The sequence below is a fragment of the Phycodurus eques genome, chromosome 22, assembly GCF_024500275.1.
Source record: "Phycodurus eques isolate BA_2022a chromosome 22, UOR_Pequ_1.1, whole genome shotgun sequence".
In the NCBI taxonomy this organism is placed as follows: Eukaryota; Metazoa; Chordata; class Actinopteri; order Syngnathiformes; family Syngnathidae; genus Phycodurus; species Phycodurus eques.
Window position 1 is genome coordinate 1,742,501 of NC_084546.1, and position 14,997 is coordinate 1,757,497.

The 14,997-nt window shown below is 48.2% G+C and overlaps 1 protein-coding gene across 7 annotated transcripts in view; it reads right to left on the reverse strand.

The window, feature by feature from the left end:
* ppfia2 (PTPRF interacting protein alpha 2) overlaps nt 1-14,997 on the reverse strand; it is a 39,882-nt gene that overhangs the window by 3,065 nt on the left and 21,820 nt on the right. For 4 of the 7 annotated variants that reach the window (XM_061667564.1, XM_061667563.1, XM_061667562.1 and 1 more), the window contains 27 exons: nt 14,685-14,786; nt 14,442-14,606; nt 13,853-13,927; nt 11,295-11,405; nt 10,993-11,214; nt 10,547-10,693; nt 10,330-10,464; nt 10,029-10,112; nt 9,833-9,964; nt 9,691-9,753; nt 9,491-9,582; nt 9,244-9,376; nt 8,812-9,032; nt 8,403-8,646; nt 7,580-7,609; nt 7,374-7,504; nt 6,760-6,938; nt 6,598-6,688; nt 4,162-4,243; nt 3,462-3,662; nt 2,911-2,973; nt 2,748-2,780; nt 2,365-2,540; nt 2,024-2,121; nt 1,786-1,961; nt 766-834; nt 33-189 (listed from right to left, as the gene is read on the reverse strand). In XM_061667564.1, the coding sequence (XP_061523548.1) occupies nt 33-189; nt 766-834; nt 1,786-1,961; nt 2,024-2,121; nt 2,365-2,540; nt 2,748-2,780; nt 2,911-2,973; nt 3,462-3,662; nt 4,162-4,243; nt 6,598-6,688; nt 6,760-6,938; nt 7,374-7,504; nt 7,580-7,609; nt 8,403-8,646; nt 8,812-9,032; nt 9,244-9,376; nt 9,491-9,582; nt 9,691-9,753; nt 9,833-9,964; nt 10,029-10,112; nt 10,330-10,464; nt 10,547-10,693; nt 10,993-11,214; nt 11,295-11,405; nt 13,853-13,927; nt 14,442-14,606; nt 14,685-14,786 (3,412 nt within the window). Of the gene's footprint in view, nt 190-765; nt 835-1,785; nt 1,962-2,023; nt 2,122-2,364; nt 2,541-2,747; nt 2,781-2,910; nt 2,974-3,461; nt 3,663-4,161; nt 4,244-6,597; nt 6,689-6,759; nt 6,939-7,373; nt 7,505-7,579; nt 7,610-8,402; nt 8,647-8,811; nt 9,033-9,243; nt 9,377-9,490; nt 9,583-9,690; nt 9,754-9,832; nt 9,965-10,028; nt 10,113-10,329; nt 10,465-10,546; nt 10,694-10,992; nt 11,215-11,294; nt 11,406-13,852; nt 13,928-14,441; nt 14,607-14,684; nt 14,787-14,997 lie in introns of all 7 variants that reach the window. The other 3 variants (XM_061667561.1, XM_061667566.1, XM_061667567.1) reach the window with 1 other exon arrangement.

The following is a 14,997-nucleotide window of genomic DNA, read 5'->3' on the forward strand; positions in this document are numbered from 1 at the left end:
AGACAAGACGGCGGGCGGGAACGCGGGCTTACCGTCGGGCGGGAGCCTCCGCGAGCGGCCCGACGTGGCGGTGAGACGGAAGCCGGCCGGCAGAGTCTCGGCCGAGCCGGGCATCATGCTGATGCCGTGCACGTCCCGCGGCGGGAACTGCCTCCTCCACGAAGGACCTCGGAAGTCTTTGTCGTCGCACTGCAACACGTCGGAATTGGTCGCGGTTGAGGAGTGTCGGAGGAGGGTGGCAACGTGTCGAGTAGCCGCAGTTGCGTGTACATTTTGGAATGTGGGAATTTGCGAGAACGTAACAAATAGTTCCCAAGGTGTCCTGAATGAACAGTTTCAAGTTGAATTGATTCGAATCCCCTGAATTGATTCGAATATTGGAACGTGGAAATAGTTCAAATGTGGAAGGACAACATAAGTATATCCAATATCGTAATGTGGGAATTTTGGTCATGTGATAAACAGTTGCCATGTTTACATGGAAAATGTGGAGTCTTGGAAAAATTGGGGGATTTGGGGAATGTGAAAAATGAGAAACCTTTTATTTTAATCTCTCATTCATTTGAATGTATTTTTCCCTTGCGGAAAACCTGAAAAAATGTGAAAGTTTGAATGGCTTGTATCATTCGCCGAGAAATGCGGACGGAGCGGAAGAACCAAAAAGTGTGCGGACTCGAGAAAATAAAGAATTTCGGTGCGGATCTTATCGTGGTCTCCGCATCAAGACGACGGTGAGGGTGGAGCGGGCGGTCGTGCTGCGCTCACCTCGTCCAGCCGCCGGTCGGTGCCCAGCGCCAGCAGATTATTGTACTCGCGCTCCAGAATCTGACGGGCCTGTTGATGGAAACAACGCGGACACAATCTGATGGGGTTATTTCTTTTTTGCAGGCGGCGCGACGCTTCGGGCGAGAGGCCACAGTGACAGTTGGCAAACGTCATTTGGATTCAAGCCTCTTTACCACACGTCGTTTTCTCTTGATGGAAAGCACAAGTCTCATCCCTATTGATTGATTGATGCGTCAATTACATACAGTAGTCCATTGAGCTTTTGCTCGTTTTTAGATTGTGTATTGGTTTGATTCCAAAAATGTAAACATGACTCCGAAATAGAACCTAAACCAACATCTGTGCTCTTCGGCTAATGGGATTGATGATTTATACCACAACCTTCCACTAGGAGCCGCTGGGAAGCATCAGATGTTTGTATTCCGTACAGTCGTCCAATGAGTTGTTCATGCTTTTTGTAGTGTGCACTGGTTTTAGTTCAAAAAGCTAAATATGACTTCAAATATAGAAGAAGGAACGGAACCTAAAAATACTTTTGTGGCATTCGGCTGAGTGGGATTTACGGTTTGGACCGTAACCGGCCACAAGGAGGCGATGAGATGCATCTGATGCGTCTCCTGTATACAGTATTCCGCTGACTTTTTCATCATTTCCTGCAAATAGAGCAAGAAGCAATTGAAGCTAAACAAATGTCTGTGGCACTGGGCCTACTGGGATTTATGCGCTAGACCACAACCTGCCACCAGGAGGCACCGAGGAGCCTCGAACTCACTTGGGAGGGCTGCTTTCTATTTTAACACTCGTGTTTTCCCAACAAGCGGAACCGGAAAAGTGCTTTCAGGGGATGATAAAAGTCAGCTGAAAGCTTCACACGTGAAACTAAATGTGAACCCGCCTGTTGTATTTGTTCCTATTCATAATTGATCCATTTTTCATCCAAAACGCTTTCAAATGCGGAAGCTGTGCGGTGGCTCCATTATTGTGTGCGTGCGCGGTCACCTGAGTGTTTTGGTTGGGGATCTGGAGGAGGAGCGCCAGGCTACTGTAGTCAAAGTTGTCGTCCAGGGCGACCAGCGCTCCGTGCACGCCGCTCTCGTGCAGGATGCCGGCGTAGTCCCGCAGGCCGATACTCTGCACCCAGCGGACCACCCGCTCGTTGCTCCACACCAGAACATCTGAAGGAAAACAGGACTTTTTTTTGGTTTTGTTCTGCGGTAGAATGTCGCATTTGCGTCACCTCTCATTTCGTGCTGGCTGGTCTCCCGCCGCCGTTCCAGCTCTTTCCTGTCGTAGTTGAGCTTCTTCAGACACATGATGCCGTATTGTAAACTTGTCCTGCAATCGCACCAAACAGCAAAACGGAACTAATGCAGCGTGCCTTGTTTCTATATAGTATACAGTGTTCCCCCGCTACATTGTGGATTTTTATGGATCGTTGTTCTGTCTCATATAAAACTAGCGCTTTGGCACCATATTGTGGCATCTTGACGTCAAGGAACTATGTTGACGTTGGTTGGGGAGCTTCATGTAGAGCTTTGTTGCTGTTGATGTGTTTTTCTGCGTGTGTGCAGTGTATACCTGTGGAAGCTGTCCACCATTTTGAGGTGCACCCTCAGGTCCTTCTTGGTGAGGTGGTCCAGCATGCGCGCGTCCACCAGGCACTCCATGAAGTAGCTGCGGTACTGAGGTAGTCCGAGACTGGGCAGCCACTCGTTGCCGATCCACTCGTGGTTCATGTCGCCGTAAGCTAGCGTCTGGACGCCGCCGCGAGGAAGGACAAATGTAATATGAATTTTCAAGAAGAATGGGAAACAATCCGAACAGGCCTGGAGCCAAGTGGAAGCGTAATTTTGAGTCTTTTGAGTGAAATGTTCACTTTTATAGATGAAGTGCTTATAATCGACCCCTAGTGGTGCTGGCATGATTCCAATAAGCGAGAAGCAGCGTTTATTTTCCCTTACCTGTGCCCAGCTCCCCTCTTCAGACTGGGATTTCTGATCAAAAACAGAAAAATGCATCGTTCATGAGAATGCCTGGCCGGATTCGCAACATCCACGCTCGAGGGTGCACACGCCTCAAGGGAAAAGGTCGTAGCGTGGAAGCGTCGGAGGAGGGGGGACTGACCGTTTTGGAAGGGGCCGCCATGGTCTCCATCTCCTCGTGGGTCACCCATACGTTGCCTGACGGCTACATGGGCGGCGCCCCGGAGACGGAGCGGCGGCGGTGGTAGTAGATGTCCAGCGGGAGGCGCAAGCAGTGTTAAAGAAGAAGAGCAGCACCACTGTAAGCCAACAGTGTTAAAGCATCACAGTCAAGACCACCAACCGGCCCGCGTCAAAAGGGGGGGGGTTTGGCACAGGACAAAACACAGCACAGATGTGTTAGCATGCACGCTAGAGCTAATTACAGCGAACCCCCTTTTATCGTGGGGGATACGTTTCAGACCGACCTGCGATAGGTGAAAATCTGCGACATAGAGAAGTCCACTGGCTTAATGCTAACATATAAGATGGAATGCCATAGACGGGCTAACGGAAATTAACACAGTTAATTCTAAACCTACCAACAAGGTATGAGTTATGAACTGCGATTTGGCGGGGGACCACTGTAGTGACAACACAGAGCACAAAAACAAAACAAAACAGAGCACCCGGCTGCTTTTTTGGCGTACTCACAGTTCTGGAGGTAGGGGGCGCCGACGGGCTGGTGAGGGAGACCATCTCCTGGATGGCCAGCCGCAGTTTGAGTCTGTGCAGGGGGTTGCTGATGCCGATCTCACGCTGGATCTCCGTGTCGGACAGCGCCGACATGATGGCGCCGCTCTTCACGTTGGCGCGACAGGCCGCCACGTACCAGGCTGGCATTCCCAGCCACAGCTAGGAGGACACGAGGCCTGCTATGAATTGTCATATCACTGCTTTGGACAAACCATATTTGTCTTTGTTCTCTTTTTATAATAAGTTTCTGATCCTTGTATCAGCATAAAAGATTCCATTTGGTCCTACAGAAATGGACATGGAGGTGATTTCAATTGTAAAAGTCATCACGTTTATATTCAAATTGAAATGATTATTGCAATTTAACCATCAATAATTTAAAAAAAAAACTATTATTCTTGGTGTAATTATTCTTATTATTTTTTTTCTTTTACAATTTAAGGCTGACCAACTTTTTTGGGTTTTTTTTTGCAAAAAGGACACTACATGGAGGCCTTTGAAGTCGGCCAGCATCGACTGAAAAACTCGAAGTCCAAGTAAACTTGGATCAAAAGTGACGACGTGTGAAATTTGGCAGCCTCCGTTGAGGTTGGGGGAGGCAAATAAGAAGTAAAAGGCTCGCGCTCGAGAGGCGACGTCCGGCGAAATGTCCGCTCACCTCCAGCCAGGCCACCACGGTGGGTCCGTCCCACTGAGCGAACGGTAAGCCCTTCCTCCTGGCGTCTTCCAGCAGCTCATGTCTACGTGGGCAGAGGAGACACACGAACGCATCATTTTCTCGCCCCCCCGCGACAGCTAATAAATGGTACATCCCCTCCCCCCCGCGGCGACGGTTTGATTTCCCGAAGCACGCCAGCAAAGGGCAAGTGTTTATCATCGGCGTACGCCTACGTGACGTCCGTGCCGTCTTATTACCCGGGCGACATTTCTCCAGCCTACTGGAGCCGAGTGGACTTTGCACGCGTAAGCACATTTCCTCCCGGAGTTAACTTCTTGTTTTTTTGATTTGAATAATGCATCAACTCATCTTTAAGATGCTCCACTTTGCCTGGTGCAGTGTGTTTCTTTTGTTTTGTTTTTTTGCTCTCCTCCTACACTCGAATGCGAGAGTGCCAAGCAGTGACTCCCACGCGATTGAATCGGAAAACAGCTCTCACCGAGAATATACGAACACCATTGCGCCGCCAGGACACAATGGATTGATGACGGCTTCGTGACAGACACCGTTACCAAATTTCACGTTGCTCAATGGAACTGAAGTTTCAGAACAATACTGACGGGCAAGGAGCCCTGGAAATGATTCTCAAAATGGGAATTCAGAGCAACGTGGCAGACTTGCTGCGTCTTCTCTGGCATGGCTTCTTGAGACTTTTTTGTGGCTCAACCGAAGACAGACATTTCTACCAAATTTCACTGCGGCTAAGCGAAAGCGTCTTTGGGGGCTGATTTTTTAATTGAATACTGGGGGCAAGGATCCTTGTAAATGACGTGCTTCAAACCAAAATGGCAGACTTCCTGTCTTTCGAGACTTAATTTTTTGTGTGGTCTACTCAAGATAGACACCAAATTTCATGCTGCCGTGTGAAAACTGGCCTTAGTGGCTAAGCCGAGACTTTCCCCCCCCCCCCCAGTTTTGACCTTGTACAGCTGACTTATTAAGAGTTTCCACTTTTATGATGAGTCATCAAACTTTGCCCTCTGCTCCGCCCACACGCAAAGATGAGATTTGCAATTCGGTACCGAGATTTTGTGGGCCCGCTCGTAACAGGCATTGCTATTTGATACAGTATACATTGCAAACCGAAACCACCCCTGGAACGGAAGGTGGGAACAAAAACATATCAAATGGACACAGGCACAGCGTGGAAATCTGTTTCCAAAAAAGCGAAGCGCTTTGGGTCTTCTTCCGTCCAGCACATGAGGCCAGCTCATGTTTGCATGTTCAGCTCGGGTCTAATAATGCATGACGACTGAACATTGCTGGGGAAAGGGAAGTAAGGAAACAGTTATGACAAAATAATATAAATCATAAATTAAAAACATCCCCACACACACAAACAAAGACACAGAAATTGAAGAGGACGGCATTCCAGGAGTGAAAACCGGATCCAGCTGTCAATCGACTGTAAGAAGGAAGGGGCGGGGAAAGAAAGAAATGGCGTTCTCGGAGGGGGGGAGAGAGGTCGGACAGGACGGGATGTGCGACGGTGGAGCTCAGCGACGCGTCCTGGCCACTTACCCGCTTTGTTAGCGGCGAAGGGAGAAGAGAGAACAAAAAGTACACGCCAGTTAGTCCACATTTGCAGTATCCGGCACAGAAAAAAAAAACGTCCGATTCGCATCTCGTGCGGCAACAGGAATTCAAACACGGTTGCTGCGTGTCTCCAAAAAGACCCGACGACAACGTGGAAAGCCCTTTTGAGCATTTATTCCATATCCTTGATAGCCAGGCTTAAGGTGCACGTGCAGTCGTTCTACTAGTGCGCCGAATTGTCTTACTAGCGAGGACAAAGAGCGAACTAGTACATCGAGTTTCAGTTGGATATCGAGGATATCCAATAAACGCTCAAACGTCTTCCCATACAACACCAACGACGACAGCACAGCGATGGACCAAGATGCTGAAACGGGAAGTAGAGCGGCAGGCAGCTGGCCGGCATGCGGCGCGCGAGGGAAGATGCAAAAAGGCGGCCGTCGTGGATCGGGCGCTCTCGGTCCCGGGCGCGGCGCCATGAGGAGGTCCGTGCGGCGGAAACAGTAGAAGAAGAAGGATGAGGAGGGGGAGGGGGAGGGGGAGGAGGAGGAGGAGGACGACGACGACACGGGAGGCAAACGGCATTCGTCGTTAGGCACGGCAAACGCATAAAAACACATTTAAAAACTCACTTTACATCGTAGTAGACTTGCGTCATCGAATGAGGTCCAAAACAAGAGCTGGAGCTGCCAAAATGGACCATTTTATCCTTCAAGGCATCATTTGTCTTGTATTGGATCTCATTAGATTGTGTGGTTGTACTTAATGAAGCGCAGCCCTTCCAAATCTGTGAAAGCCAGACATAACAAATCGATAAAACGCCCTGGACCAAAAGCTTACTTCTTTCTCAAGCGGCGGTCCTTCTCGGCCTGCGTGCCCAGCTTGCCCGGTCCCGCGTCCTGGCCCGCCGCGTCCGGGTCCATCACGGTGGCTACGGACGGATTCAAACACCGGGTATGGATGATTCTAATTTGGGACGGATCGGCGTAACGGCGCGCCAACCTTGCGGATCCACCATGACGTGTCTGTGCGGCAGGTGCGCCAGCCGGCCCTTCTCTTTCTTGCCGAAGAGGCGGCCGATGGACGACTTGATGCCCTTCTTTTTGGGCTGCTTGTGCAGCGAGTCCTGGCTGCTGGCCACGCTGCTCAGCGTGCCTTCCGCTTCCAGGGCGGCGGCCATGCTGGAGATCAGTGAAAGAGGGAAGGACGTTTTTCAGGTACGGAGGTGCCGCTCCCATTTGGAGTTGACTGCTAGGCTACACATAAAACACATTCAAACAAATACATTGTTTATCCTCTGCGAAGAACAACTCATATTGCTGCAGCTGGCTGAGCAGCTGAGGTCAGCTCCTTGTACAGTACGTACAGTCCATATGTCTACATTATACTGGCCCCGCGTGGCCGAGACGCAAACACCAGAAGGAGCAGTCCATTGAATTAAACAAATGTGGGAAAAACTGTGGATTTAATGATGCCATGACTGTATGTTTTCATAAAGCATAATATTATCGACGATTGCAGCTACAACATGGAGGAACGTGAACCAGGGCGCATGAACGACAATGACGCAACGATCGGAGAAGCGCGAATCGAAGGGGCGAGAACCGAATCAGTACCCTCGCGCGTCGTTGTGCGAGGATGCCGGGAGGGTGTGCGTCATACGGACGGTGCGCGGCGTGGCGGGCGGCGACGTCTCGCACTTGATGGTGGCCTTGTCCTCGCGCCCGTCCTCCTCCACCGCCGCTATCTGATGGAAAGAACTTCCATCAATCAAAGCCAGACTCGTCAATCAAAACCAAACCAGTGTACTCGTTCCGCGTACCTTTCTCCTGTGTTTCCGTAAATCGCTGGGCTGTGGGGAGAGAAAGACCCATGAGGCCAGGCACGGACACAAACGCGTGAATATCACCAGATGGCGTCCGGTTGACGCAAGCGCATCGGAAAAAAACAACACTGACCGGGGCGATAAAAAAGCCTGGAAAGCAGCCACTGTTTCTACCTTTCCACCGGCTGCCTTCAAATATTGATATCGTCAGCAGCGCCCATGAATATTTCAAAGAGACATTCAGTCAACCAATGCCCCCTTAGGCTTAGAAAAGGTTTATGAAAATGCTCAATGGGGACATATTGTGGCATTGCCACACAGATTCAAACTGTTCCCAGGGTTCGTAGTTAAAATTTCGGTTGGGCAAAATAGTCCACGGAAGAAGAATTACTTGGCACATTTCGACCTCTCCAAACGGCGCTGTTGAGATCAGACAGTTTTAGAAGGGCTGTCCCGTCTCACGCGATTAATATCTAGTCGCTGCCGAGCGGAAACCTCGTGCGTCCAAAGATGGTCAACGTCCTATTTATGTGGCCTCGAGATTGAAAATCTGGATTTTTTTTTTGACAAAAGATACATTTGAGTAAGCTTGTTTTGTTAAAAATTGATGACTGTAACGCTTCACTGCAAAAGGAACTGCTCAGTCTCAAAGGTAAGCGCGTGCAGATCCTTTTCCGCTTATGAAACTGCTACGTCAGCTCGTCGTCGTATTTCTTGCATCACTCATAGCTCTAAGGCCTTTGAGAAAGACGACGTTACCGCGGACGTTTACGTTTGTTGTGAGACTTTGAACTCATGTGGTTGTCAAGCAGGCTCCTACCAGCGTCATGACCCCCATCCGCTCCATGTCCCGGGCCGGGCTGCGGGGGTCCAGCTTGGGCGTGGAGTGGCCGCTGGGCGGCGAGGAGGACGCCAGGGAGGAGGCGGTGGCCGAGGCGGTGATGGAGGCCCCGTGGTGGTGGTGCACGCGGGCCAGGTTGAGACCCTCCAGGCTGACGCTAGCCACGCGGCTCTCGATCTCCTCGGCACGCAGCTCCGTTGACTCCTTCTCCTCCTGGATCAGCCTGCAGGGAGAGCCCATGCGGAACTTCAGCATCCAGAACAATACTTTAAGCGTGATTTTTTTTTTTTTTTTTTTTTTTTTTTTGGAAGGAAGTATATTGTTCTTCCACTATGCCGCAGATGTTTTTTTTCTTGCCGGCGTGCGACTAGGCGGCGGACCACCGCACCGGATCTCCTTGTTGATGGCGTCCAGCTGCTCCTGAAGCATCAAGGCCAAGGTTTGCGCGTCGGAGTGGCCGCCGGGCGAGAGGAGGTCCACGGAGCTGAAGAGCGTCTCCCGGTCGTCGTCGTCCATGTCGGACATCTCCGTGTCGCTCTCAAACTGGTGGGCGCCGCCCACCACGCCCAGCTGCTGCGAGCGCCACTCTTGCTCGCCGAGAGACTTGGCCTGACAAACAAATATCAAGGAGACACTCAAACATCTTGGAAAGGGTTTAAAAGTGGAAAAAAGTGGGATGATTTTCTTCGCATATCTTGTCTGATTTTGGGCACAGAGGTGTCTCGATGGAGAATTCGGAACGACATAAAAGACACGTAAGAGCAAAAGACGCTGGCCGTTGAAAAATTCCGCAAGGTGGACACTAGGTCTTTCTCGTCACCTTGGTTTCCCGCAGGCCCACCCGACCTCGCCTGGGCCTCCGTACAACCTTGGCCGAGCGGTAGTGGTCCGACTGGGTCTCGGCCAGGGAGCCCAGGGAGAATCGGAGCTCGCCGGAAGTGTCCAGGTGAGACCTGGTCGAGAATTGGGGTCACAGCGGGTCACTTGATATTACACATGAGAAACAAATGGGGCCACTAGAAGTAATGGGGGAAAAAAAAAAAAACAAGAAACAAAAACAGCCTTACCGTGACAGGGTGGGATCTGTGAGGGATCCCGCCCTCAATCTAAACTGGTCCAGCTCCGACCGCAGCTTCTCGATTTCCTCGGCCAAATGCGTCTGCAACCAGAGAGAGAGAGAGAGAGAGAGAGAGAGAGAGAGAGAGAGAGAGAGAAAAAAAACAAAGAAAATCATTTCCAGTTACACATGTCACTTCATGAATCTCACCTTCTCATGCAGGGACTCCTCGTACTGCTTCCTGTAGCCCTCCGAGTCCTGGATGAGTAAATTCTGGAGGCACAAGCAAAACCAGATGAGGACACGATGAGGAGACAATGGCGATTTGAGAAGCGCCGCGGTCAGTCGGAACCTTCTCCTCCAGAGCCGCCATGCGTTCCTTGAGGTGCAGCTGCAGGCGCTCGTTGGACTCGGTGAGGAGCCGGTCCACCGTGTCCGACAGACGCTTGTTGTGCTCCTCGTTCATCTTCTCACGCTGGCGAGCCTGCGGGGAGGAGATGAACAACATTTTGCCCGCTTCTTCCTGGTTAGCTCGTCGTCATCCTCACCCGTAGCAGCTCCTGGTTTTTCTCCTCCAGCTGACATTCCAAGTGGCGCATACGCTCCTCGATGTTTCCGTGACGCTCCTCCGCCTAAGACACAAAACTCATCTCGAGACCAAGTCTTTGATCCACACAAAACTGGCTGGGAAAATGCAGACGTGAATTCAAAATTTGGGACATTTGGCCCCAAAAGGCACCTCTTAATTATCGATTTGTTTCCAATTAAGAAAGCACAACACAACACAACACAACCAAAATGCCTTTCTTCATAAAAGTGAAGAGAGCATTTAAAGTTTTTGGAGGAGACCTTGGTGAGCGCCGCGATCCTCTGGGCCAGCTCGGCCTCCACCTCGGGCAGAGTCTCGGCCTTGCGCATGGTCTGCTGGAGCTTCTGCTCGGCCATTTCCAGCCTCTCCTGCAGCTGCCGATTCTTCTCCTCCATCTGCCGCCGCCGCGACAACCACACGCTTAGAAGCCAGAGCGGCGAAGCGGCCGACGGCCATAATGAGGCGTGACCGACCTACCTGCCTGAGGAAGGCCTCCTTGTTGGCCAGCTCGTTCTCCAGCTTGTCGTTGATGTCGTGCACCGACGTGGACTCGCGCTGAGCGCTCAGGTAGCGCTTCTCCAGTGTCACAATGCGCTCCTCCATGTCCTCCTTCTGGCACATGGCCTGCGCGCAAACAAACAAATAATTGAAAAAAAAACCCAAAAAACATGACAAGATTTCAGGGGGTTGCGTTTAGGATCGGGTGAAAGTTTGGAAACGCGGTAAAATGAAAATGTTCAGGGAAAAAAAAAAATGCACCTCTAAATTCTATTAAAATTTGAAGGAAATGGAAAAAAAACTTCTAAATTAGAGCCAACATTTCTAGGGTAGAAATGCACCTCTAAATTCTAAATATGATGAAATAGTTTTTGAAAATAAATAAATAAATTTGGACCCTGTCTGTGTGTTTTGCGCATCGGGACCTCTTTAATGTCGCGCTGGTACTTGTTGTTCATCTCCTCGGACTTGATGAGGTCCTTGCGGGCCGTCTCCAGCTCCTGCTCCACCTCGGAGACGCGCGACGACAGCGAGGACATGCGCTCCTTCATCTGTGCCAGCTCGTAGTTTTGCTTCTCCAGCAGGTCCTGCAGCTCCACCACTTGGCCGGCCTCGCGCGCCGACTCCAGCGTGCCGTTGGACACGCGCTACGGATGGGAAAAGAAGAAGGTCCCGGTCGGAAGCGCGCTGCGGTACGTGAGACTCGGCCGTTACCACGGCGACCCACCTTGCCGTGGACCTTCTGCTGCGGCTCGCCGCCTTCCGGGATGTCGTCGCCGCCGTCGCCCGACGCCACCTTCCTCTGGATGTGAGCATTCTGCTCGCGTAAGGCCACGATCTGCAGTAAGGGGGCGCACATGCGTTACACACAAGCGCTGTAACCTTGGTTGCGAAAAGTATGGACCGCGGGCCACACACAGCCCACGGAGCATTTACATGAGGCCAGTAATATTTGTTGCATTCGTTTAGCTGTTTTTTCCAAAAGTGGAAAAATATACGAAATTCATTTTTTTAATCATCAATTTAGCTCATTAAATAATTTGTGAACAATTTAACAACTTGTATTGACTTTCAGATATATAGTTGGTTGGATGATTATAATTAAATTAATGAGAATAACATCAACAAAAATAATGAGTACATTTTTAGCTTATTATGAAAATAAACAATTTTATTGTAACTTACTTTTACCTACCTTACCTGTACTTTTATAATCGAACAATTTACATGATCAAGAGTATTTGTTGCATTAATTTAGTTGTTATCACCAAAATGTAGTACATTTTTAATTGTGAATTTATCGATTTCAACTATTTTTAAAATGTATTTATTGAAAATAGAATTGAAAGTATTAGTAAAGAAATTACATATACTGTATATTTAACAATTTGTATTTATTGTATTAAATACAATTGTTTCATAAATTACAATTCAATGAATTACAATGATAACATTTACATAATCAAGAGTCCGGTAATAATTGTTGCATTAATTAAGCAGATGTTTTTTTTTTTTTTTTTAATTGGTTCGTCAAATTGCTTTTTTTAATGTATTTATTAAGTCAATTTAAGACATTATTTAAATGATTGTAAATAAAATAAAAAATATATTGTACAATCAAATATATTCTTATATTCTATGTACAGTAATTAGTTAATCTTTGTTATTTTTTCATTTTGTTTTACTTTATTATTTAATTGTAATCAGATTCATAATAATATGTACGCATGAGAGTGATTGTTATTTTATTATTGATTTTACAGACACATTTTAACTTTTTTGTTTTTAACCTCATCTCCATATGAACAGGCCCGTCCTGTCTATTTTTCAAACTCAAATGTTGCGCTTGAGCACAATGGCGTGCCCACCGCCGCACACGAGACTATAGATAGTAATCGAACACAATTAAAGCGTTATTGGCGACCACGCCTCAGTCATCACGCGGCAGACCACAGTGATTAGCTTGAAACGCAAACCGGCAGCCGGCTAACTGCCTCTTCAAAATGTATTCCAGAAACACCCTGAGTCTTTTGCTTTCACAGAGATGGACCGAAACAAAACGAAACAAAAAAAACAGCAACAGTCGTTTTTTTTTTTTCGAGTGCCTCACTTTATCCACATTTTGTTGTGTTATAGCCAAATCTGAATTCATTTTCCCCCCTCAAAATTCTACTCACAACACCCTTTTATAACAATGTGAAAAAGACCTTTTGGTAATTTATTTTAAAAACAACAACAACAGGTATTTACATCCTTTGCTCAATAATTTGTGGATGAACCTTCAAAGCAGCAGAAATGTGTAATACATTTGCGAAAACACACATTTTCCAAAAAGGCTAACAAAATGCGGAAAATGTGAATACTTCCCGGATGCGCTGAGTGTATTCACAGGGCTTCACTTTTTGAGGCTTTTAGAATCTTGAGGAATGTTTTTTTTTTTTTTTTTTTTTATAAACTGAATTCATGTCGGAATAAGGCTGTAGCATAATATGAACCCTTTCCAGATGCAACTGTTTATTTAAAAAAAAAAAAAAAAAAAAAAAAAGGTTCAAGCCTGTAGCCTCCACCTCCACATCGTGATTAAAGCTAACGAAGGCGTAATTAGGCCTGGGCCATTGTTTCTGTCATGGCTCCAGCTGGGAGATCAAAAGCATCGCACCAGCTCCTGACATTGAAGTAGCGCCGGACGCGGCGTCCCTGGCGTAGACCTTTGATATTCCCGAGGTTTCCCTTCATCCTTTTTTTCTTCCAAAATGACAATCATCCCTGTCATTTTCGGGAATCACTTAGCGGCGTCTGGCCTGCCGGGATCCACGCGAGGTGCGATGTATCTATTATTCCAAAAGCGCCGTCGAGGTCCGGCGGGTCATCCGTCTGCGGGTCTGACAGGCGTAGCGATAATTGTCCGTCAAGGACTTAAACAGACATCCCGGATCCGACTCTCGGGTATTTGTGTCCTGCGTTCTTCACGTAAGGTGGCTGGCGAAGGTAAAACCTTTTTTACACAGCAGCACTTTGAAATGGTAATCTTCATCACATCTCGTCTGGATTACTGTAATGTACTTTACTTTGGAGTCAGCCAGTCTTCCCTCAAATGTCTCCAGTTGCCTCAAAAAGCTGCTGCTCGCCTCTTAACTGCAACACGTAAGAGGGAGCACATGACTCCTATTCTTGCATTTTAGAGTTCATTTTAAGATCCTGCTACAGGTATGTTTTAAGATCTAAAGACAGTAATACTTGGCAGATTTTCGCTATACGGAGGATTCACTATTCATTGTTTCCTACCTCCTGATTGGCTGCTGTAAGCTCCTCCTCCAAGGCGGACACCCTCTCCAGCGACACGCGCAGTCGCTCTCGCACCTGCCACGGCAAAACAACGTATTTGGGGTTTTAAGGGCTGTGATGAGGGATGGATGACGTAGCGTTAGCCATCAAACAAAAACGCTGTGGTCATTAGGGCAAACAAAATCTCAGGAGCCAATTTTGGATTTGAATCCGTTTTTTTTTTGTTTTTTTGATAGTTTTGCTTTTTGTTCCCCCCCTATTCTGGGATTAAGTGTATTTCTCCTGATCCCAAACAACCCTTATCTCCTGCATGATTTTCATTTACTTGAATCGACTTCTTCAGAAACATTCTTCCAATGTGGATAAATCACAGCTTTTGTAACATATGAATCGGCACCCCGTCTGAAAACGACTTCGCTCGTGTCTGTTTTATGAGTAGAAATTGTCGCTTTTTGAAATAATACTAGAAATGTGGGTCAAGTGGTTAAGCTGTCAACACTCACTGTGCTTTTTTAAATTAGCAACACATGACAAATATGGTTTGTTCGCTGATTTCCGCATCGGCGACCCAAGTCGAAGAGTTCCGCACCTTCTCGTCGAGGGCTTTGTGGTGTTCAAACAAGGACTTGAGGGCTTTGAGGACCTCCACCTCGCTGGAGACCCCCGAGGGAGACTGCGCCTGCCTCTTGACCACCGTCATGCGCAGCGAGCGCTCGTGTCGGGACACCAGACATTCCAGATGCTCCAACAGCAGCTGCATGGACAAGGACGACGTCTTCTTATTACAACACTCATCCGGAATCAACTGAAAATGTGGAATACTAGTGCTCACCCTGGTGTTGTTCCTCTCCGCCTTCAGCTCAGAGATCTCCTCTTCTTTCTCCAGCAGCTGCTCCCGGCAGGCGTTGAGCTCCTTGGTGAGGGCCGCAAACTCCTGTAACAAAAATAAAAAGAAGGGAAGATAATGTGTCGGGAGCACAAAACATAACAGCGAGACGCAAAGAAAAAGATGAGCTACACCATGTGATCTTAAATTGGATAAAAAGGTCTGAAAATGTCCCCGCTCGTCAGATTATGCTTATTCTGTTAAGAAGATAGCATCTAAACGTCTGCTCGGCCGCTCAACTCGTTTTTGCCCTGTTAGC